At 42.4% G+C, this 23,221-nt stretch overlaps 1 protein-coding gene across 1 annotated transcript in view; it reads right to left on the reverse strand.

Moving 5' to 3' along the window:
- Positions 1-23,221, reverse strand: part of LOC144762941 (serotriflin-like) — a 173,416-nt gene that overhangs the window by 137,277 nt on the left and 12,918 nt on the right. The window contains exon 2 of the mRNA XM_078648241.1: positions 14,885-14,946. Within this exon, the coding sequence (XP_078504367.1) occupies positions 14,885-14,946 (62 nt within the window). The remainder of the gene's footprint in view (positions 1-14,884; positions 14,947-23,221) is intronic.

The raw sequence follows: 23,221 nt of genomic DNA on the forward strand, positions 1-23,221 counted from the left end.
GTATGTGCCTACACATTAGTGAATGATCTGGCGTCTCAGTGCATTCCTCTCCATTCAGATAAACTTCTTGATCATCTTTGAAACATCTGTATGTGTATGGAAGCGACCAGACCTCATGAAGAAAAGCACTACCTAAAGGTTCATAACGACCTATTGGTATATATTTCATACAATTTGAAAACTTATATAAAGCAAAAGGCAGCGTTATTAAACCGTGGATAAGGCACGTTACCAAAAAACCCGCAATCCTCTGCTGATGATGTCACTGAGCATGTCATGAATGATGTAATATGTGACATCATCAGCAGTGGATTACGGGTAATAGTATCTCTAGTTTACTCCCATATAGCTGTCTTTCTTTTAACATAAGTGTCTGTTTCCTTCCCTTATACTTACTGTTTTTAAAAAAAAATAATAATTTTTGGTTCACTTCCGGTTCGCGTACCGGCGAGCGAACTGGGAAGCGAACTACGAGAAATAGAGGTTGGCACAGTTCCAAATATTGTACCAATTTTTTTATAACGGGGAGGTAGTTCTGAAAAGAACTTTTTTTTAATTGTTTTTGTTGTTTTATATTTTTTTTATTATTTTTCTGAACATTTTTTTACTTTTTTTGAATTTTTCTGAACAGTTTTATATTTTTTTGGGTTTTTCTTGCAGGGGGCAATGAAAACGATTCATTGTAAAGGGCTCAACAGGAGCAACAAAACAAAAAAAAAGTATTTATTATTTGGGGCGTTTCGTACAAACTTGCATATGATAGTCAATAGCTCTGTTGATCAGAGTGATGCTTCTTTCTCCGTAGCAAATGAATCCATTGCAATGTACGCAGACGTGTTTTACTTCATGAAATCTCGTTTGAATATTTGGCACCATCTCCCTGCCCTCTGGTCCCGTTACTTCCGGTACAACAGATCTTCTGGCCATAATAGGGAGATTATCTAGGTCGTTACGAAACTGTGCAGCACTGTAGTTGTTAGGATGCCACCTAGTCATATGGCGATGCATTGTGTAGTTTCCGAAACTGGATTTTTTGTCGGTCACTCTGGACAGTCTATCTTGACATATAAGGCAAGTTACGTATCTTGCATTTACTTTTTTCTGACCTTTCGGAATTTAAAAAAATTGCCAAATGAAGTTTTCTTTCCGGTGAGACGTCCTGGGCTCCTCAGGCAAAAAGTGCCTCTCTTCGTGCTCGTCGTCCTGTTCTTCTTCTTCCTCTTCTTGCTGAATTATAACTTGAGCAGGTGGTCCACTCTTCCTTGGATGTGGTGGAGGTGGTGGGGAAGCACCAGCTGAAGCTACTAAAGAAGCCATTGCTCACTGGTAACAAAGGGTCTTTCTCTCACAAAGATGAAAGTCAGAGTGAGGAAAGAAGGAGGGGTTTTCATCATTTGGGAAAAACAATAGTTCTCAACCAATGAAAAGTGTTCATTTTAGATTATATGACCTAGTCTTACATCATTAGGAAACCAAAAGTGAAATGAACCAATGAAAAGTGTTATTACCAAGTCACATGACCTGCTGTGTTTACGTTAAGCGCTTTGCAGGGCCTCCAGGTTTGCTTCCAGAAACCTGTGCTTTGCGACTCGGTAAGCGTACCAGTTCGCTAACGTAGCACGTCATATGACGTATCACGAGACAACGCGAAACGTCATGCGGACGGGAGGCGTCACGATGTTGTTTTCTAACGCGGCAGTTGCGGTAAAGAAACGTTTACCGGCTCGCGGTCTATTTCGCGGCATGAAGGTCAGCTAACGGGAAGCTTCCCGATTCGCGAAGCGGGAACGAAGAAAAAAAAATATTAAAAAAAAAAATTATTAATAAACATATAAAATATATTTTTGGATTTAAAGAAGAATACATTTTACAGCTACAGATATTAGCTGTTAAAAAACCAATGAAATTCACTGAAAAAACCATAGGTTATAGACCATATATAGTTAGGAATTAGCATTTACAAAACCTTGAAAATTCACTGAAAAAACCATAGGTTATAGACCATATATAGTTAGGAATTAGCATTTAGAAAACCTTATTTTACTCACACAAAACCATTGAAATTCCATATATAGTTAGTTGCACTAACTATATATCGCGCACCCGCAATCCACTGCTGATGATGTCACATATTACATCATTCATGACATGGTCAGTGACATCACTGATGACATCACTGATGACATCTCAAATGACATCACTGATGACATCACTGATGACATCTCAAATGACATCACTGATGACATCATGACACACCAATACCAGTTACTACATACGCACTCACTGATTCCTACGTCTACACACACATTCACTCATTCACCCATACAATCACTCATACATACAGTCACTCATTATTACAACACTATCATATGCACTCATACACCTATGCAGACAGTCACACACTGCCACTCATCCATGGAGTTACTCACACACCAAGTCAGTCCTGTAAAGAATCAATCACACTTCCATTTCTTCATCTATACAGTTAAACACAGAACACCATACTTCAGTGACATCACTGATGACATCACTAATGACATCTGAAATGACATCACTGATGACATCTCAAATGACATCACTGATGACATCATGACACACCAATACCAGTTACTACATACGCACTCACTGATTCGTACGTCTACACACACATTCACTCATTCACCCATACAATTACTCATACATACAGTCAGTTATTATTAGAACACTATCATATGCACTCATACACCTAGTCAGTCCTGTGAAGAATCAATCACACTTCGATTTCCTCATCTATAGTTAAACACAGAACACCATACTTTTCACACATATACTAACACATACTTACTCTCTTATACAATCACTGATACAAGTACACATTGATATGCACAGCGTCACACACCTCCCAGCCAGCCACACACACACTCAGTCTTCCATCCATCCAGTCATTCTTCAATATGTAAAACGTATTTAAACTTTACAAAAACACACAGACACTAGATGATGTCATCAGTGATGTCATCAGTGATGTCACTGACCATGTCATGAATGATGTAATATGTGACATCATCAGCAGTGGATTGCGGGTGCGCGATATATAGTTAGTGCAACTAACTATATATGGAATTTCAATGGTTTTGTGTGAGTAAAATAAGGTTTTCTAAATGCTAATTCCTAACTATATATGGTCTATAACCTATGGTTTTTTCAGTGAATTTTCAAGGTTTTGTAAATGCTAATTCCTAACTATATATGGTCTATAACCTATGGTTTTTTCAGTGAATATATATATATATACCCAGAGGTGAAACCGGTTGCTGTCTGAAGAACTTCCTCCCCCGAAGAAGGCCGAGTGAATGGCCGAAATGCATTGGGACAATTAATCAGTCAAACTTGAATAAATAATGAAATGAAATCAACCGTGAATTAGTGCGACTCAAATCTTTCCCAGCCGGGTAAGGTGTCAAGATGTTATTTACGGCTTTGTCCTGCCGCGGAGTTACGCACCTCTTGAAGAGCGCCATGCCTGCCCGACAAAGGACGACTGTGAAAATAGCAGAAAGCTTCAGGGCAGCGGCTGCTACCAGAAACTGGATTCTGGAGGTGTCAGACATCATCCACATGATTTGGTATGCAGCCTACGGATACCAGAAAGCCTTGCAAATTGGTAATTGTGTAACGCCCACCAGAGGGAAAGAAATAAAAAAGGAACAATTAATTACCTGGTACCCAGAGGCGAAACCGGTTGCTTTCTGAAGAACTTCCTCCCCCGAAGAAGGCCGAGTGAATGGCCGAAATGCATTGGGACAATTAATCCGCCAAACTTGAATAAATAATGAAATGAAATCAACCGTGAATTAGTGCGACTCAAATCTTTCCCAGCCGGGTAAGGTATCAAGATGTTATTTACGGCTTTGTCCTGCCGTGAAGTTACGCACCTCTTGAAGAGCGCCATGCCTGCCCGACAAAGGACGACTGTGAAAATAGCGGAAAGCTTCAGGGCAGCGGCTGCTACCAGAAACTGGATTCTGGTTGGAGTCCCCATTACGCATGAAAGTGGCGTGCGGGGAAATCACGGCAATAATTCAAGGTGTCAGACAGCATCCACATGATTTGGTATGCAGCCTACGGATACCAGAAAGCCTTGCAAATTGGTAATTGTGTAACGCCCACCAGAGGGAAAGAAATAAAAAAGGAACAATTAATTACCTGGTACCCAGAGGCGAAACCGGTTGCTGTCTGAAGAACTTCCTCCCCCAAAGAAGGCAGAGTGAATGGCTGAAATGCATTGGGACAATTAATCCGTCAAACTTGAATAAATAATGAAATGAAATCAACCGTGAATTAGTGCGTCTCAAATCTTTCCCAGCCGGGTAAGGTGTCAAGATATATATATATATATATATATATATATATATATAATCGATTGACTGTGACCAATTACTGAGGTTTAAGTGTACAGAACACGAGTAGGAACTGACACAAGCATGTCTCTGTGTCTGTGTACGTGACACACAAGTGGAGTGCTTTTGTTTAAGGAGGTTCGAAGAATGCCAAGGAAAACAAGAGAACTAAAAGGCAGAAGCAAAGAGGCCCAAAACATGATTTAATTCTAAAAAGAGTACAGTGGGTACACACCTAGCCCACTTTCAAGGACATGAAACTCTGCATGTTTGAGGCAAGTTGAGGCTTACAACTTTTGCACCCTTTGGAAATCAACTGAATAGACACAAAACAAGCTCATCTAACTTTGCAGTGCAAAACGGTTACAAGAAAATGTTCAGGGTTTGTCTAAACACAACATCCCCAGTGCCTACTTAAGCCTAATTTAAGTACCTAAAGCTAATTGTTTTTCCACTTAGTTTTGGTATTTAAGGTCATAGAAGATGATTGTGATACCTGGATGAAGCTTTACAATCTCCTGCAGATGAACCACACACACAAATCCTGTTTGGATTTACAGCTCAGTTGTTTATTTATTTGTATCTCAGGTTTAGACCAGATCCACTTTGCAGCGCTAAGGTAATAGATGATCAACCTGACAGACTTTTTGGAGAAGGGTGATGTCAGACATTTACTTGGGGCTCCTGGAATAATAGACTTTAAAGTCCATTATGCCAGGATGACGGAGTGAGTTTATGATAGGTTTTAATGTTTTCACAGAGTGTCTGCTGATGCTCCTTGAGTGAGGATGTAGAACATGATTCAGATGTGAGATACAAGGATTTAGTTTTCCAGCCACTTTGAGCACTTTATCCCAAATCAGCATAGTGAGAGTCAAGAGGAATGCATTGGTTGATGGTGAAATAAGGAGGCCAACTGATTTGTTGAAGGTATTAGTCTGAGATTTGTAGATATTGTATTCTCAGACAGTGAGTACTATATTGTACTCTAAAGAATTTAAAGATTTTTTATATTTGACTTGGAACTTGGTTGATTTCCACTTTCCCCCAAAGTTGCATCAAAAGAATGATCACAGCCAGCAAGACCACAGGAGAATCTGCCTTGGGCAGTCCTTTTGGAATGATCCTACCCCTATTATATCGAGGAACCTCACCTCATCGAAAGATTGGGCTTTGTACATTATGAAAGTGCCTACACTTTCTCCTTTGACAAGGGAAGACACTGATTTATTGATTAACAATGCACTTCATTGGATTAGGCCGCTAGGTTTTAATTGCCGTTTTCTGACGACTTTACTTATATCAAACTGCACTTCTGGCCTTAGATCTCCACACATTGCCAAAACCTAGTACGTCCATACATTTATGTATAACCCTTCATTTCTAATAACAAGAAAAACTCACAAGAGTCTCATCAGGAAAACTCTAGCTGTGTCTCTGATTGGGGTATAAATCAACTAGACTGACAAGAGATTCCCACACTAATTCAAATTGATAAATGTGGGCTCTTAGACTAGTGACAAGATCCTTTTGTAACAGGATAGCTAACATTAGTAATAGAGATGGCAACTTGGCACTATCATCTGGGAGTATTTTTGGGTGGGATGCTGTTCATATTTCCTGTTCAATGGTAGTTCCGCTTACTGGTAATGTGGAGTTGGATGTTTGCCCCAGTGTGAATATCCTGGCTTGGAACTTCTTGACCCAGACGGGGATATCTTTTGTTGACCAATTTGAAATATGTCTGTTTCAAGAGATGTGGTTGACATTACTGCTCATACATCAGGTTATATACATTTTAATAGTAAGGTGATTCACAAAGGAGTGGGCCGACCCTCTTGGTTTTTGTTGATTCGGGTGAGTATTTTTTGGGCCTACAAAATCAGGCAGCTGCCAACTAACTAAATAGATTTTCTAGGCCTAACGCTCATTTCCCTCGAAGGGCATATGATGAAGCTTCACAATATATACAATTATAGCACACAGAAGCATTGTGCGGAAGAACAATTCAATAAGTGAGAGGCCTGCGCAGAAAGAAATCCTTATAAATGCATTATAATTATAGTAGGGGATTGTAACTCAACCAAAGAACCAGTTGAAGCCTCATTTTCTTTACCATAGCTGGAAAGTGAGAGGTGAGGTATATCCTTGTTGGAACTAACACCAAGTAAAATCTGGTATGCCACTGTAATACAGTTAACTGCCCTAAACCAGGGCCATACAGCATACAATGGACAGATGAGATCAGATAGGAAAGGGGTGCATACTTTCAACAGAACTGATCACAGAAGCACGATTGACTATGTCATGCCCTCTGCCAGTTTATGGCCTGCCCTGAGTAACATGTCAATTATTGAATCAATGGATAGCGATTACAAACAGTTTATATGACCTCAGTGTTGAGTACTAAATGTCTTTGGGTACTAAATGTCATGCAACAGATCCCTTCTGACTGTACTCAGCAGTAGAAGTTCTATCACTTGGGCATATAGCACCCAAATATTTTAGTGTGTATCGGGCAGGAAGTCACAGACACTACGTATTGATTTGCACATGATATCCCCATGTCTACAAATGGGTCTAATATCATTTCTATTCATAATAAATTGCTTGAGTCATTATGGAAATGTTTTTTTAAGGGAAACAAAATCAACTGCGGTGAGAGTCCAAAGATCTCCCCGGTTCTCTAAAGATTATGGAAGGGCTAAAAATTACCTTGACCTAGCAATAAAATCCAGGACAGGACTGAAATAAAGGAGACACAGGCCAAACTATGAGCGTTTATTGAAAGCAAGAGATCCTGGACGGGAAACAATTGGTTTGATCTCATAGAAGCATTAAAGAGGAAGGATCCCAGCATGTTCCCACACATTGTCGCCCTTGGAAGCCATCAACCACTTTCTAGTGTAGGTTGACATATTTATCCACATTTTAGAGAAACATTTTAGAGATCTATATTCTACCTTTTTTCACTTCTATTACAATTGCAAGGTTACCAATTATAAGACAAGAAGTACATGATAGAGGTGGGTTGGAATTCTCATTATAAGATACCATTCTATCATTGGTTTCCTAAAATGCTCAAAGGCCCTTGGACCTGATAAAATTCCCAGTTACCTATTCCTTTTAGTACCACAGATATGGGCTCCATACATTAACTTGGTATCAAATGCAATGATGGCCGAGTCCGGTATACCCAGTAGCAAAAGGGTACAAGGAGGATAATGGCAATTACTGGCCTATCAACCTAATTGATAATCTGCATAAAAATATTAAAATGCAGGCACTCGCCAAACTCCTTGATCAAATGCTAGAAAGCATGTTTTTTAATCCCCTCCAAATGGAGTTTTGCAGTAAGGTGAGCACAGCTGACCTGACCTTTCGTTTTTTCCTCATAAACTGTAAAAAGGCACCTTACAATGGAAGCAACAGTATGTTTCTTTTGTTCACCTTTAGTCAACGTTTGTTACAATAGTGAGACACAAATTATGGGCAGTTTGGAAGATATAGGTTTCCCCAATAGAATTGTATCTATACTTTTTTGATTGCACATCAATAATTATGCTCAGCACTGCTCCTAAGAATGCAGTGGCTTTGATGCCTGAAACTCTTGGGTATATTTACAAGTGAAGTGGCGGAGCGTGGCCTTAACCTTCTTGACTTAACGCCACGCTCTGCCACTTCTGAAATGCAGGGTTGCATGTATTTACAAGAATACAGTGCAGCCCCACGTTTCCCCCTTCCCTAGTGCTAATTTAGCTGCCTAGCGCCGACCTACTCACCCTGGCACAATGGTGTTCCTTCCTGCACATAAACTATCAGTAATGGCACTTTGTAACTTCTATGTCTGCTGTTAATGCAGCAGACATAGAAGTTGCAAAACATCATTTTCTGTGAATGCTTATATGCAGAAAGGGACACCTTCCTGCACATAAACAATTAATGGCATTTTGCTGTTTCTAAGTGTGCTGCACAACGCAGCACACATAGAAACAGCAAAAACACTGAGAAATAAAAATGTTCTCCTTGTTGCCTCATGGTAAGACCAGGTTTTTTTGGTCATAATTTTGGCGCTGCCCCATATTTACGCCACCCTTGTAAATATGGGGCAGTGTCAAAATCAATATGTGTTGTAGTGAAACGCCCACCGCAACATAAATTGCCCTCCCCTTTCATGTGAAATATTGCGTGAAAGGGTGCCTTATTTACAAGAGAGCATCAAGCCACATTAAGTGGCTTCTCAATGTATGTTCTCAAACTGAATAACCATTTTTATATATATCATATCGGATAAATCTATTTGCTGAATGATTTAAGTTATTGAAGCATGTAACTTTGACTAATATCTTAATAAGTCTTCATAGTTTGGAAGCCATCCTCTCTGTTGCACTTCCAATCAATATGTAAAGGCCCATAGACCAATGGCACAACTTATTTGACAACTGCACCAGAGCTTACAGGGACAGGAAAGTTTGCCAGATCAATTAGCAGCTACGAGGATGCTTTGTCACTGAAGTGTAGGCAGCTAGCAATACCCAAGTAAGGGTCAAACCTACCCATGCCCAGCCTGTGTCTCTTAAGTCCATGGTCCAGTTCGGAGTATTGGGGGTGTTCTAGCACTTCTGAAAACAGTTGTAGTGTGCCATGTGTGAGTATAAGCAAGGCAATGTGTTGGTAGTTGTGTGTTGCCAAGCTTTACAGTGCTTTTGCTAATGATGTGGGTTTTATGGTGGGGTGTCCACTTTGAGTCACAGAGTTGTGAAGCTGGATTGAAGAAAGTTAATGTGCTCTTTTGTGTATATTGCTTGACTCATTGTAGTCTAAGATTCCTAGATAATGAATACGTATATTGTGGTTTAACTTGTCTGTTAAAGTTTGTGATGTGAGTCGTGAGGTACTATTGGCCGCACAATTCAGATAGGGAACTATTAAAGGACTGTTGTAAGGGTGCACTTATAGCGATTAGTGTTCATAATTTTGCAAAGAGAGCAAACTGCACAAGTCAGGAGGATTTCCAGATGGGCAAGATTTCACTTGTGCGTGTGATAACGGCTGGAAAGCATTATTCACCATGTATTCCCTTGAGTGAGTGATAACTTTGAATTTCTTTTGAGGAATAGACAAGAGTTATTTGTTTTTACTTTGGTGTTTGTGAAATATTGCTTATGCAAAGCGAATTGTGAAGGAGAGTAAGCCACTGGAAGTTGCTCCAAGCCACGTCATCAGGTGCCATACTGGTATTAGTTGGTTGGTGTGGATGGTTCACTGGTATTGGTCATCGCGTCAACAGGTGTTGCTCTGAAAAAAGACCAGTGTAGAGTGTGCTGCGCTGGAATTGGACGCTGAAATTACTGTGTATTACATTGTGATTCACTGAGAACTGCTGCTTGTTTTCTTTGAGTTAATACATTTGAGATGCCGAACTTGAAATAAAAATAAAATGCTGTAGGATGTTGAGAGATTTGTTTAGGGGTTGTGTACAGGTGCCTGATCATGAGGGTGAGGAGGATCCTCCTGAAGGCACACCAGAATATTGTGGTGATCAATGTTGGGCTTCTCACATGCATTTGGCTTAAACAATGGAATAAGTTTACCGAGAAAGAAAGGTCCTTGCAATTTCCCTAACATGGTACACTCAATTTGAATATAATAAAAAAATGTGTACAACATGAAAACCGCACCTAGTCCCACACAATGAGGCTTTAAATGCACGGGAGCGAGCTGCAAATAGAAAGGATAAAAATAAATACCAGATCTAATCTAAAAGAATAGTTGATATTTGGATGGATGCAAAGTGAGATGCCACACAACAGTTATGGAAGAGAGGTATGATTTAGGATGAATTATGTGTAAGTACATAGTAAAGAAAAGAAAAATAAAGCACAAGAAAAGGGTTACAAAGGTGCACAGTAAAAAGCAAGCATCAATGGTGATTCTAATTATGAGTTTCTGGAGGAGCTACTGGCTTATTGACTGCCTCCATATAATAATTATAGTTCATCCCATTGCAGGAAATTCGCCAGATGATGGCAATAATGAGACTACAACTACTAACCGAGTCCGAGACCAAATGGGTTAAGTAACTCTGGCTGCCCCAGTAATAACAGCCCTAGTCACAATAGCCCCAAATACCATAGCTCTGACACAATGGTACGAACCCCAGTTATCACTGCTGTCACCACAACCCTCAGCTCAGATATAGTTGTATGAGTTTCAAGTACACAAGGTTCTGTACCAGATTCTCCTGCAGTCTTCTCAGTGCCTACTACACTGAGAGTTACTGAATTTGTAGAAACAGGATCACAAACAAAGTTAGGTGGGACATCAACAGGAATTGGAACAACTGAAGAGATTGGTGAAAGCCCTAAGGCACAAGCAGCCGCATTACCCCTAGATGTTGCTAGGCTAAATATAGAACAGGATAAGTTTATCAAGGAAAATTTGAATGCGGGCTAAGCAGATGGATACCATGTTGAGGAACTTGTGTTCCTCTGTAAAGAAGTTACCCAACATGCTGTACAAAAGGCTGCTGCTGAATTTGAGGTTGACTTATCTTAGAGACAGCCTTTGCAAAAGAACTTTAGGCTGCACATAAAGGAGGAAACTCTAATTAACAGGAGGACCCATGAGTTGATGGTACATCTAATGGAGTTAATGATCAGTATACAGAAATTGAGTAATCTGGAGAAAATAAAGGATACGTTTATTCAGAAGGGAAAGAAAGAAAAGGAGGATTCAGGGGGGTATTGAAAAGAGGTGTCCAGAGTTTTTCCTAATGGAGGTGCATGAAAGCGGTATGTGCATGTGCCCTGAGTCAAGGTGATCTTGCGCCATTCACAAGTCTTCTTGGGTTGTGCCAAAAGATTGCTTCCCATATTCCACAGAATGTTATTTGTAGGTAGGGTACACCTTTATATGTAACACTTTGTTATTGTGGTGTTTAATAAGAAATGAAACAGAAAAAGAATAAGGAAAAGACCATGTTGGCCCGGACAAAGTTAGCGCCTATGCATGGGAACTGCAGGTTACAATAAGTATGTTATTAGGGCAATTGAGGAAGTCTGGTTCCAAAGAGGAGTTTTGATGATGCGTAATGGCAACGGTTGTACACAAGGTAGAGGTCATTAAGAACTGATTGATCCGAATACCGGAATAGATGCAGCACCTCGTAAAGGGTCTAACCCATGTCATCATTGTAATAATGTGGGACATTGAAAAAGGAAGTGCTCGGTTAATTCAGACAGAATTCAAAGTGATTGTATGGGGGCGTGGCCTCGGCGCCATTCAAGATGACCGCTTAGACGGAGAGCTCCGCCGCATCAGGACACATGCTGACTGCTAACTGCACATTTTCCTCTCGGTTTTGGACCTCCTGCCTCTCCCTGTACTCCGAAACGTCTCTGGACCCTGGTGGCATTTTTTTCGTACTTCTAATGTGGCGCATTTCCTGATTTTTTTTATTGCTGCATTTTTCACGCGATGTCTGCCGCCATTTTGTGTGGTCCCTTGTCTGGTGTGTTTCTTCCAACCATCCTGTTTTGGGGAGTGCGCATTTCTTCTTTCTTCTTGCTCTACTGTCAAAGTGATTGTATATGTTAAATGTAACTTCGAAGCAGGCATAAAATATGCAGTTGCAGAAACCGTAGAACCCTGATACTTCTTCAGGCCTAAACAAACCCAGCTCCTGGAGCCAACCCAAATGTATTTAAGAATCATGTCAGTTTCCAACAGTGCCAGTCTTTGACATTTCCGGAGACTATGGATTCTATCAATCACAATGATGGTGCCTGAGAGGTGTACTTGGCGCAGTTTTAGAGATGGACCGGAGTGGTATTCATGGAAGGTTAGGTAAATGGTCATCATTTGTCAATTTTAATTGAGACCCACCCGTTCTACTGTTGGGACGGCAGAACTCCCAAACCTATTCCCCATGGGAAAACATGTCAAAGTTGTAGCTATTGCCATTAATCATATTATGAACCCTGTGTCAGCAACCGTTGCAGTAAAGATAGGTCCCTTTGAAGTGAGCCATCAGTTTGTAGTGTGTGATTCATGTCCAGTATTGGGCAGGGACTTACTCTGTAAGTTAAATTGCATAATTTACTGGACACCAGAGAGTGATGAGTTTCCGACCTATGATGAGAATGGATTTTAAATTGACGAAGCAGACCGTTGGGTCATTTCCCATGATGACAGCAGACAATCTGCCCTCTGACCTGAAAGATGCTGTACCACCTGAAGTCTGGGACTTCTCAGGCAGGAATATTGACCTTATGAAAGGTGTAGAGCCAATGTGAATGACTGTTTTGTTCAGTGTTTAGAAAGGATTTTGCTTTAATTTAATTTATTCCCTCAATTATTCCTTTTCTCACTTGTTTGTGTACTTTTTTTAGCTTCTAACCTTGGTAATGTTTTATTATTTATCTCACCTCCCTGCCAGTCTCATTTGTTGGCTCTCAAGCACTTTTCCAAGCAAATAAATTCCAACTCATGACAAAGGTATAGTTTGCACCTCATTCACATTTGATTGCAGCAGATAAAAAGTTACTGGTGGACGTTTAAGCCATCTTCCTGAGGCTCTATTCTTCAGAAAAATTGCAAAGTTTCTGTATGCAATATATTGTGAGTGCTTAGTATTCTGTTATTGAAAGTCAGTGTCACACTGTTTGTCATATTAAGCCATCAAGAAATTACAATGTAAATACATGTACTATTCCTGTGAGATCCGGGCCTATTTGGTTATTACAAACAGTGCTGCTGTATGAAAAAGCAGCGTAGGTAGGAAAGAAACTTGATGGCACTGCGTAAGCTCAGAAGGTGCCTGTGTCATAGTTCTGGTTGAAATTATGGTGTAAGCAGCATGTACTAGGAAGCACAGAGCAATGCTTACCTCTTCTTTCTTTTTGATAGTGTAACTTGTGGATTTCCCAGGTAAATGTATTCACCATAAGCAGAGCATACAATTCAGCAAACTGGCATACAGAATCCTTTTAGGCCTCTGCATGGGCACTGAAGATGTTTGTTTTAAGGCGGCTGACCCTTCTGAATGGAGCGAAGCAGCTCTTACAGTCATGTGTTTGAGACCTTAACAGTGTCAAACTAGGACTAGGACTAAGGGCCAGATGTAGGTCGGCAAATACCAGTCCGTAACGGCCGATTTCGGCCGTTACCGACTGGTATTTGCAAAATGGAGATGTACGGGCCTTAAAATTTACAGAATCGGTAAATTTACCGAATCGGTAAATACAGATGTAGGTGGCACTTTAAGCAGTGCCACAGGCCATTACCGATTCGTTATTTACCATGTAATACTATTGCATGGTAAATAACGAATTCTAGTGTACATGCACATCTGTGCAGGTACACCTGTGCCATGTGGCACACATACATGCCCTTAGGCACACAAGCCAGAAACAGGGGTGCAACAGGGTGTCAAAGTGACACACTGTCCCCCTTGGCAAATCGGTAATTTTACAGATTCTGTAATTACCGAATCAGTATTTGCCATTTATTCCTATGGGCTTCAAAGCCCATAGGAATCAATGACAAATACAGATTCTGTAATTACAGAATCGGTAAATACCGAATCCTACCGATTCGGTATTTTTTACAGAATAATTACCTACATTAGATTTACCGATTCATGAATTGCGAATCGGTAAAATTCAGTATTTATGAACCGGTAAATCCAATTTACCTATATCGGGCCCCAGGTGTATTTGGTGCAGCTCTTTATTGGAGAACACACATTATGGAGGCATAAATATGCACAATGATAAGTCTTACCGCAATCCTGATATCCGAGTTTCAAAAAACAAAACTCTGCACCCCACTCACTAAAGGAAGATGACATAAAGATAGTGCCCCTTGACTTAGAGGTGACCAAGGCTTACAATTTGAGAGTGGAAGTAGATTGTGGAGGTCCAGGAACATTGTGGATGGTCACAATGGCAAACTAAGTGATTTGCTATGAAACCCAGTATTTGTAAAGCATGAACAATTACCCAAGGGTGTCAAGGCACTGGGGGCTGTCGAGAAGATTAAGCAAGCTACTACCCAGAGCCACTTGGTGCTGGACTAACTTGCCGCCGGTGCTGGGGATCGAACCGAGAGCCCCTGTGTTCCGGAGTCAACCGCCCTGGCAACTGTGCCACACCTCTTCCCGCTATTCCCAGCTATGGCCGAAGTTGGTCATTACAGCAGCATCCATCACAGGGAGATGCTTAGAGGAAGGCCTGCAACTAATACTGTTTTAGAAACAGATAGCACCAAAGATTATAAATACAGTGAAATTCAGTGCTTTTTCAGTTGCTCCGGCAAAAAACAATCATTTGGGGTTGTTTTATCTGACATACTAAGTCTAAAAACGAGACACTCCAGATATATCTCTAAACAGCGCAGGATTCTGCATAGTTGTAGCTTTGTGATTAGATTAGTGAGTGTATGTACTCTGAAGTGTTTCCTTTTCTTTGATTACACCTTTATATGATATTTATTTTTCTTACCTGCACAGTTGAGCAATGCAGTCCCAAAGTCAGAATAACTACTAGCAGTAGAGAATCCATTTCTGAAAAAGAGAGCAACATTTTGTTTATTATTTAACTATAATCAAGTTTACATTTTTAATGTTTGTTCTTTTGGGCCATTGATGTGCATGGTTTCACGAGTCTTAGAACTGAAATAACTATCAATGCCATAGACTTCCACAAGGTGCAAACTCCTGACTTTGCACATTATGACATAAAAGACATCCTAGTTGTGTCCTCATAAGCACACTACATATGTGAGCATGTGTGCTCCTGAGAATGCCCAAATCGAATTGTGGTCCCCACACCCCACTCTGATAATGTGATGGAGTGTTTCCATGCATTATAGCTTTGCATAGTGTCCTTGAGAACCATGCAAGCCTGGCTTGATTCCTTGAATGCATGCAAACTGGTGAGGTCTTTCTTGCCCCTTGAGTGACTGGTTTTTTGCCAATCAAGTTGACACACCTATGGGTATTGCAATCTGAAACTGTGCTGGAGGCTCTAGGCCTGGTTATTCAAGGGCCAGGGTTTCCAACTCACAAAACACATTTTGTAACCCTTTCTGAATTGCACGTTAGAGCTGATGTCAAGGTTGCATCTCCCTTCTATTTGAGAGTCATATAGTATCCCAGATGGCTTTTCTATCTGAAGATATTGTTTTATTGAAAGCAGACCCTGTTCTTTAAAGGGACAAAGGGTGTTTTTCTGAAAACAAATTGCCAGGCAGAAAATATGAAGACAGGGACAGATGTCTGCTGTCCCTCCCAAGACTTCAGTTCTACATATGCAGCAAATCACAGACAACACAAAATGCCTCATCTCTTAATTTTCCTAAGGCTTAAAGTTATGTAAACTTCTACCAATATACATTTTAGTGCTCCTGATTAAACCATCAGCAGAATCACAAAACACAGCCCAGTTTGCTATTTGAACTTGTTGGTTGTGCTTCATAACTCAGAACAAAAGTATCTTTAGGGTGCAGTGGCAGGAGATGCAATCTTTAAATTTACCTCACAGCCCCATTCTAAAGCCACTGGTAGGTAGACAAATTACGCCCAACCTAAAATATTTTTGTCTTTACTGTATACACCAAATGGTGAGGTTTAGGCCTGTGGAAGTCTATGTTTTGCATGAGTCTTGCCATCATGTAAAAGGAAATTCCCATCAGTGAATCCGCACAGGATCCCCTCTGGCGTTCAGTGTTACAGCAACTGCAAAGCTGATTTGTAACACAAATGTTTGAAGTTCAAATGACCGTCCTGCAATATGTTTGTTTCAATGCAACATTCTGGGCCTCGGCTAGAATCTAAAGGGGGCCACAATGTCATGTGTTGAGAGAGGCTTTTTGGAACTGTTATAACATATTTCTGGCTTGCATTTCTCATACTCTATGAGCAAAGTATTTATATAACTGTTTACTGTAACTTAGTGATGCAATAACAGGTCTTGAACATTTCACCTCCATTTTATATGGAAGAATCCAGTTTACCTTAATAAGTGTAGGATGCACACACATATTTACATTTGTGTTCATTCACAAACGCCAATCAGACTCCTTCCCATCCCTCAAATGGTTAAAGATTTCCTCCAGCATAGGGCCGACACAATACCCCTTCCGGAAGGTAAAGAGCACAGATTATTTTATTTTATTTATTTTTACTTATTTTATTAGCCCTACATTTAATCGAAGTTGAGGGGAAGAGCGACGTTTACCCTGCTGAGGAAAAAATGTGTGAGTTTGCCCACTGAGCTGCATTCTCTGTTTGCAAACTTCACTTCAATGGAGAATTCTACATAGGGGGAGCAGTGACTTGATTTGACATACACCTAGAAACTTGCACATAGCTCACCATTTGAGTACTACTTCTGTAAATATTTATAAATAGTTAAAACTTTTAAAAATACACTCAAGCAGAGGCCTGACTCTCCGTCCTTACTTTTATGTCTTTCCTTCTGAATAGGGCCCTATGTGTGCTCTTGGACTAACTATGCACTTGTCTGTAATGAAATTTATCAATCATAATTCAAAGACACCGCTCAAATCACCTCAGAGTATAAACCATAATATTTCATAAACAAGTTAGTCTCTCTCAAAAATATTTCCCAAAAGATCTTCTCACACTTTGCTGCATAATTCACAATCCGTTTTAGTTCAGATTTAGACTTACTGAATCATCTATAAAAGGTCACTCTTCAGTGCCTTTCATTGATTGCCTTGAGTTCTGCTGCTATTATAACATGTTGTTTTTAAAAGTTCTCATTATTGTTGTTGTAAATATTATTAGTATAATTAGTATTGTTATTACTAACACACTACTACATAACCTGAGTCTCACCAATTACCCTAATCCTCTTCTTGTCGTGCTTCAGGTATGGTATACTTCAGTGATATAAAGTGCTGATTCATTTTGATCATATTTATTCTCTCCACATTTTGAGGCAAGAGACTGATCCTTCTCACTGTGACAACTGCACCAGTTGCACTGAACACATGCTCAGCAGACATACTGGCTACCGGGCAGTCAGATAGTTTATTGCCAGCCTTCCAAGCACTGGTCATTGACACCTCCTCCCATACTAATACACCAATGGGTTTTGATCAAATAGTCCTCTGTTGGGTCATCCATATAGGCCTGGACCCTCCTCTCAATAGTCATAGGTGCTCCATGTTTCTCCACCTCTTTTGCCGTTGCTCTGCACTGGACATAAGCCTTGCCTCTAGAAACCAATCATATGCAGATTTTGAGGTTGATGCTCCCGATCCTGTTGTTGCTGGTGTTTTTGTTGTTGTTGGTGCTGTGAGCCAACAGCACTGCTCTCAGGCTCTGAATTTGAAGCCAGCACTGCAGAACGTATGCCCTGGAGGGGTGGGCCTCTAATTCCCAGCCATTTGGTTTCTAGGTCACTGGCTTGCTCGGCAATCCACGTCTTGTAGTTTGAAACATCCCGGTATGAAAAAGGAATGAAAGTGGCCAGTACTTGTTTGTACTGTGGATTAATGATTGTGGCACAGATGTAATGTTTGGATGACACAATAGGGCCGATTATAATGCAGCCTGGTAATACTCTGACCTTTCGGGTCAAATCTCAGTTTACTCTCCAACAGCCTCATTGCATTGCTGGTGGTTGAAAACTGAATGGCTGGTCATTCCAGCTGGGTTCTGACGGGCTCAAGGAGCATTGTTGGCCAGTTGGAGGCTGGCCCATAATCCCTAAAGTCGTTTTTTCTGCCCTTGGGATTACAAAGCATACTTTCGGGCAGTGTTTCCATGCCAGCCTTTCTGACATGAAAACCCTGTCGGAAAGTGTGTTCGGTGGCCTCTGGTTGGGGGCAAAGGAGGCACCTATGCTGCCCCCTGTTAATCCATGCACCTCCCATTTCCCTTTGGGGGCATTTTCTATGGCTGGTTTACAGCCGTAATACATGCACTCATAGGGAAATGTCGGAACAGTGTTCGTTTGCATCCTAATCAGGAGGTCGGGACCACCCGACATTGCAATAGACCCCAATGTCTCTGTGCACCCTTGCATTAACAGATAAGCAAAGGATTAAGCTCTCCACCAACTCATGTGCATCTGTTTTTTGTCCACACCTATGTACATTTCAGACACCTTTAGCTGTTTCTGTAGCATATGCAACAATGGGATAGCTTGGCCCATGGTACTGTCCTCCTTGCTGACTTCCTGTGTGAAAACCTCAAAGGAAGCAGCATCTCTGTCAGGCATTTAATAAGCCCCATTGTTCCATCTCAATAATCATGCCTTTCACAGTTGCATCCCCACTTTGCTTGACAAATTAATTGATAAGCCTGTACTTCTCAAACAGACGGTGCAACATGTAATCATGTGAGTTCCAATGTGTTGGCACCTCTGGTATGAGTGCTCTATCTGGCAATTTATTATCATGCTGAATGACCCTCAGCTGCTTCCAGGTTTTAAAAGAATAGCTGAAATGAGTGCTAATTGTTCTGTAGCTTGACAGTAAGTTGCTGACTTGGTCTTCTTTTTTTAGTAAGTCCTGTACAATTATGTGATGCAGTGCGCCAATCGCAGGACCCTGAAATAGCCACCATCTGCTGTGGCCTTAACTATATTAGTGCCATTGTCTGTGGCAACAAATCCAATGTTAAGCCCTCTTGGTCGCAGCCATTCAAAATCTTGTTGATAAAGTCTTCCTAGATGTTTGCAGCAGAATGGGATATCTCCACAGCAAACACGGCTACTGGTGCATGATTCAGAGCACCATTGAAATGTCTCAGCAATGTCAACACATGCAGGTTTCATTCCTCTAACCCCCACAAAAGAGATCTAATGTGCAGTGATGCACATGTGCAACAGTAGCTTGGCAACGGGCCCACATGTCTGTCGTCAGGTTGAAAGAGTGAAAAGCACTCTGCTGTACAGCTTGTCCAAGCAATTCCAGCACATTGTGAGGTAGCGCTGGAACAGCAACTCTGACAGAATAGGACCGGCTGGGAACCTTCCATTTTGGGTAGAAAACCCACCCCTTCCACAACCGAAAAAGAGAGGAGGTCAAGCACTAACATTTCAGCCAGCTTTGCTTTGTACAAATGTGTTGTTGGGTGGTTGCGTTCATACTGCCCCTCCTGCTTAAACATGTCAGGGATAGTTGCCTGGATTCTTTCTTTTTTAGTGGCACTGATGCAGTTGACATCTTGAGAACAGACAGTGGTAGGCCCAATGTGCATCTCAGCTTAGCAGTCATTGTACATTCTTGCCTTGGTGTCTTGACCTGAGTCTTGTGCCATTGCGATGTTGCTGATGTGGAAGACACTACTGCACTGCTGGGGACAGGGCTGATTTGTGAAATTAAAATGTCTTCCTCTTCTTCACATTCCAGTGTGATTGGATCTGATTCCCTGCTCAGCCTTTCCCCCCCTTCACCAATGCCACTTGTACTTTTTTGGCCACTAAGGTGCTCCTCCCACTGGATTGTGTGGTTTTCTCAAATGGTTGTTTGGCCTCTGGTACCATAGTTTGACCTCTGGTGCCTTAGTTTGTACCCAGCATTACACCGACTAACACTTTCTCTACAAATAGAGCATACGGCAGTGTTCAGCTTTTTTTTGGTAACCGTACAGAAGTCCCAAACTGGGGCGCTCCACTTTTTTGATGCTGGTGCCACTGACAATCGATTCAGAAAAGGGGGTGGTGATGAACAGAGTGTCTGAATTAAGCAGACCACTCTTACCCAGTACTAAGATCAGGGCTTGATCCATCACCGTTATTTAGCTCACTGCCCCATCCCAGCTCAGAACCTGGCTATATGCAAATTAGTCTGTCCCTGGCCCAGTGCATCATGGGAACAGGGCAGACCAAACTACCAAGCCAATTCTTCACCAGAAAGGAGACAAGCTACCGGGGACCGGTTTCTGGCATTTCAGCCTCTTCGGCCCGGCTTGCTTGAATCCTGATGGAGCAGTGAGAAAGGGACTCATGTCTGAGTATACCCTGCCACACCTATAGTGGCCAAAATCGATTCAGAAAAGGGGGTGGTGATGAACAGAGTGTCTGAATTAAGCAGACCACTCTTACCCAGTACTAAGATCAGGGCTTGATCCATCACCGTTATTTATCTCACTGCCCCATCCCAGCTCAGAACCTGGCTATATGCAAATTAGTCTGTCCCTGGCCCTGGCCCAGTGCATCATGGGAACAGGGCAGACCAAACTACCAAGCCAATTCTTCACCAGAAAGGAGACAAGCTACCGGAGACCGGTTTCTGGCATTTCAGCCTCTTCGGCCCGGCTTGCTTGAATCCTGATGGAGCAGTGAGAAAGGGACTCATGCCTGAGTATACCCTGCCACACCTATAGTGGCCAAAATCGATTCAGAAAAGGGGGTGGTGATGAACAGAGTGTCTGAATTAAGCAGACCACTCTTACCCAGTACTAAGATCAGGGCTTGATCCATCACCGTTATTTATCTCACTGCCCCATCCCAGCTCAGAACCTGGCTATATGCAAATTAGTCTGTCCCTGGCCCTGGCCCAGTGCATCATGGGAACAGGGCAGACCAAACTACCAAGCCAATTCTTCACCAGAAAGGAGACAAGCTACCGGGGACCGGTTTCTGGCATTTCAGCCTCTTCGGCCCGGCTTGCTTGAATCCTGATGGAGCAGTGAGAAAGGGACTCATGTCTGAGTATACCCTGCCACACCTATAGTGGCCAAAATCGATTCAGAAAAGGGGGTGGTGATGAACAGAGTGTCTGAATTAAGCAGACCACTCTTACCCAGTACTAAGATCAGGGCTTGATCCATCACCGTTATTTATCTCACTGCCCCATCCCAGCTCAGAACCTGGCTATATGCAAATTAGTCTGTCCCTGGCCCTGGCCCAGTGCATCATGGGAACAGGGCAGACCAAACTACCAAGCCAATTCTTCACCAGAAAGGAGACAAGCTACCGGGGACCGGTTTCTGGCATTTCAGCCTCTTCGGCCCGGCTTGCTTGAATCCTGATGGAGCAGTGAGAAAGGGACTCATGTCTGAGTATACCCTGCCACACCTATAGTGGCCAAAATCGATTCAGAAAAGGGGGTGGTGATGAACAGAGTGTCTGAATTAAGCAGACCACTCTTACCCAGTACTAAGATCAGGGCTTGATCCATCACCGTTATTTATCTCACTGCCCCATCCCAGCTCAGAACCTGGCTATATGCAAATTAGTCTGTCCCTGGCCCTGGCCCTGGCCCAGTGCATCATGGGAACAGGGCAGACCAAACTACCAAGCCAATTCTTCACCAGAAAGGAGACAAGCTACCGGGGACCGGTTTCTGGAATTTCAGCCTCTTCGGCCCGGCTTGCTTGAATCCTGATGGAGCAGTGAGAAAGGGACTCATGTCTGAGTATACCCTGCCACACCTATAGTGGCCAAAATCGATTCAGAAAAGGGGGTGGTGATGAACAGAGTGTCTGAATTAAGCAGACCACTCTTACCCAGTACTAAGATCAGGGCTTGATCCATCACCGTTATTTATCTCACTGCCCCATCCCAGCTCAGAACCTGGCTATATGCAAATTAGTCTGTCCCTGGCCCTGGCCCAGTGCATCATGGGAACAGGGCAGACCAAACTACCTAGCCAATTCTTCACCAGAAAGGAGACAAGCTACCGGGGACCGGTTTCTGGCATTTCAGCCTCTTCGGCCCGGCTTGCTTGAATCCTGATGGAGCAGTGAGAAAGGGACTCATGTCTGAGTATACCCTGCCACACCTATAGTGGCCAAAATCGATTCAGAAAAGGGGGTGGTGATGAACAGAGTGTCTGAATTAAGCAGACCACTCTTACCCAGTACTAAGATCAGGGCTTGATCCATCACCGTTATTTATCTCACTGCCCCATCCCAGCTCAGAACCTGGCTATATGCAAATTAGTCTGTCCCTGGCCCTGGCCCAGTGCATCATGGGAACAGGGCAGACCAAACTACCAAGCCAATTCTTCACCAGAAAGGAGACAAGCTACCGGGGACCGGTTTCTGGCATTTCAGCCTCTTCGGCCCGGCTTGCTTGAATCCTGATGGAGCAGTGAGAAAGGGACTCATGTCTGAGTATACCCTGCCACACCTATAGTGGCCAAAATCGATTCAGAAAAGGGGGTGGTGATGAACAGAGTGTCTGAATTAAGCAGACCACTCTTACCCAGTACTAAGATCAGGGCTTGATCCATCACCGTTATTTATCTCACTGCCCCATCCCAGCTCAGAACCTGGCTATATGCAAATTAGTCTGTCCCTGGCCCTGGCCCAGTGCATCATGGGAACAGGGCAGACCAAACTACCAAGCCAATTCTTCACCAGAAAGGAGACAAGCTACCGGGGACCGGTTTCTGGCATTTCAGCCTCTTCGGCCCGGCTTGCTTGAATCCTGATGGAGCAGTGAGAAAGGGACTCATGTCTGAGTATACCCTGCCACACCTATAGTGGCCATACAGCCAGGTTCTGAAACTGGGATGGTGCAATGAGCTAAAAAACGGTGTTGGATCTAGCCCTGATCTCTTGACTGGGTGAGAGTACTCTGCTTAATTCAGAGACTCTGTCCATCACCACCCCTTGTTGTAAATAATTTTGTCCACCCTAAGCGTGGAAGGGTATACTCAGATGTGAGTCCCTTGCTCATTGCACCATCAGGATTCAAGCAAGCCGGGCCGAAGACGGCTGTAATGCCAGAAACCGGTCCCCGGAAGCTTGTTTCCTTCCCAGTGTAAGAATTGGCTTTTGTAGTCTGGTCTGCCCTGTTCCCATGATGTACTGGGCCAGGGACAGACTAATTTGCATACAGCCAGGTTCTGAA

Source organism: Lissotriton helveticus, chromosome 6 (genome assembly GCF_964261635.1).
Source record: "Lissotriton helveticus chromosome 6, aLisHel1.1, whole genome shotgun sequence".
Lineage (NCBI taxonomy): Eukaryota > Metazoa > Chordata > Amphibia > Caudata > Salamandridae > Lissotriton > Lissotriton helveticus.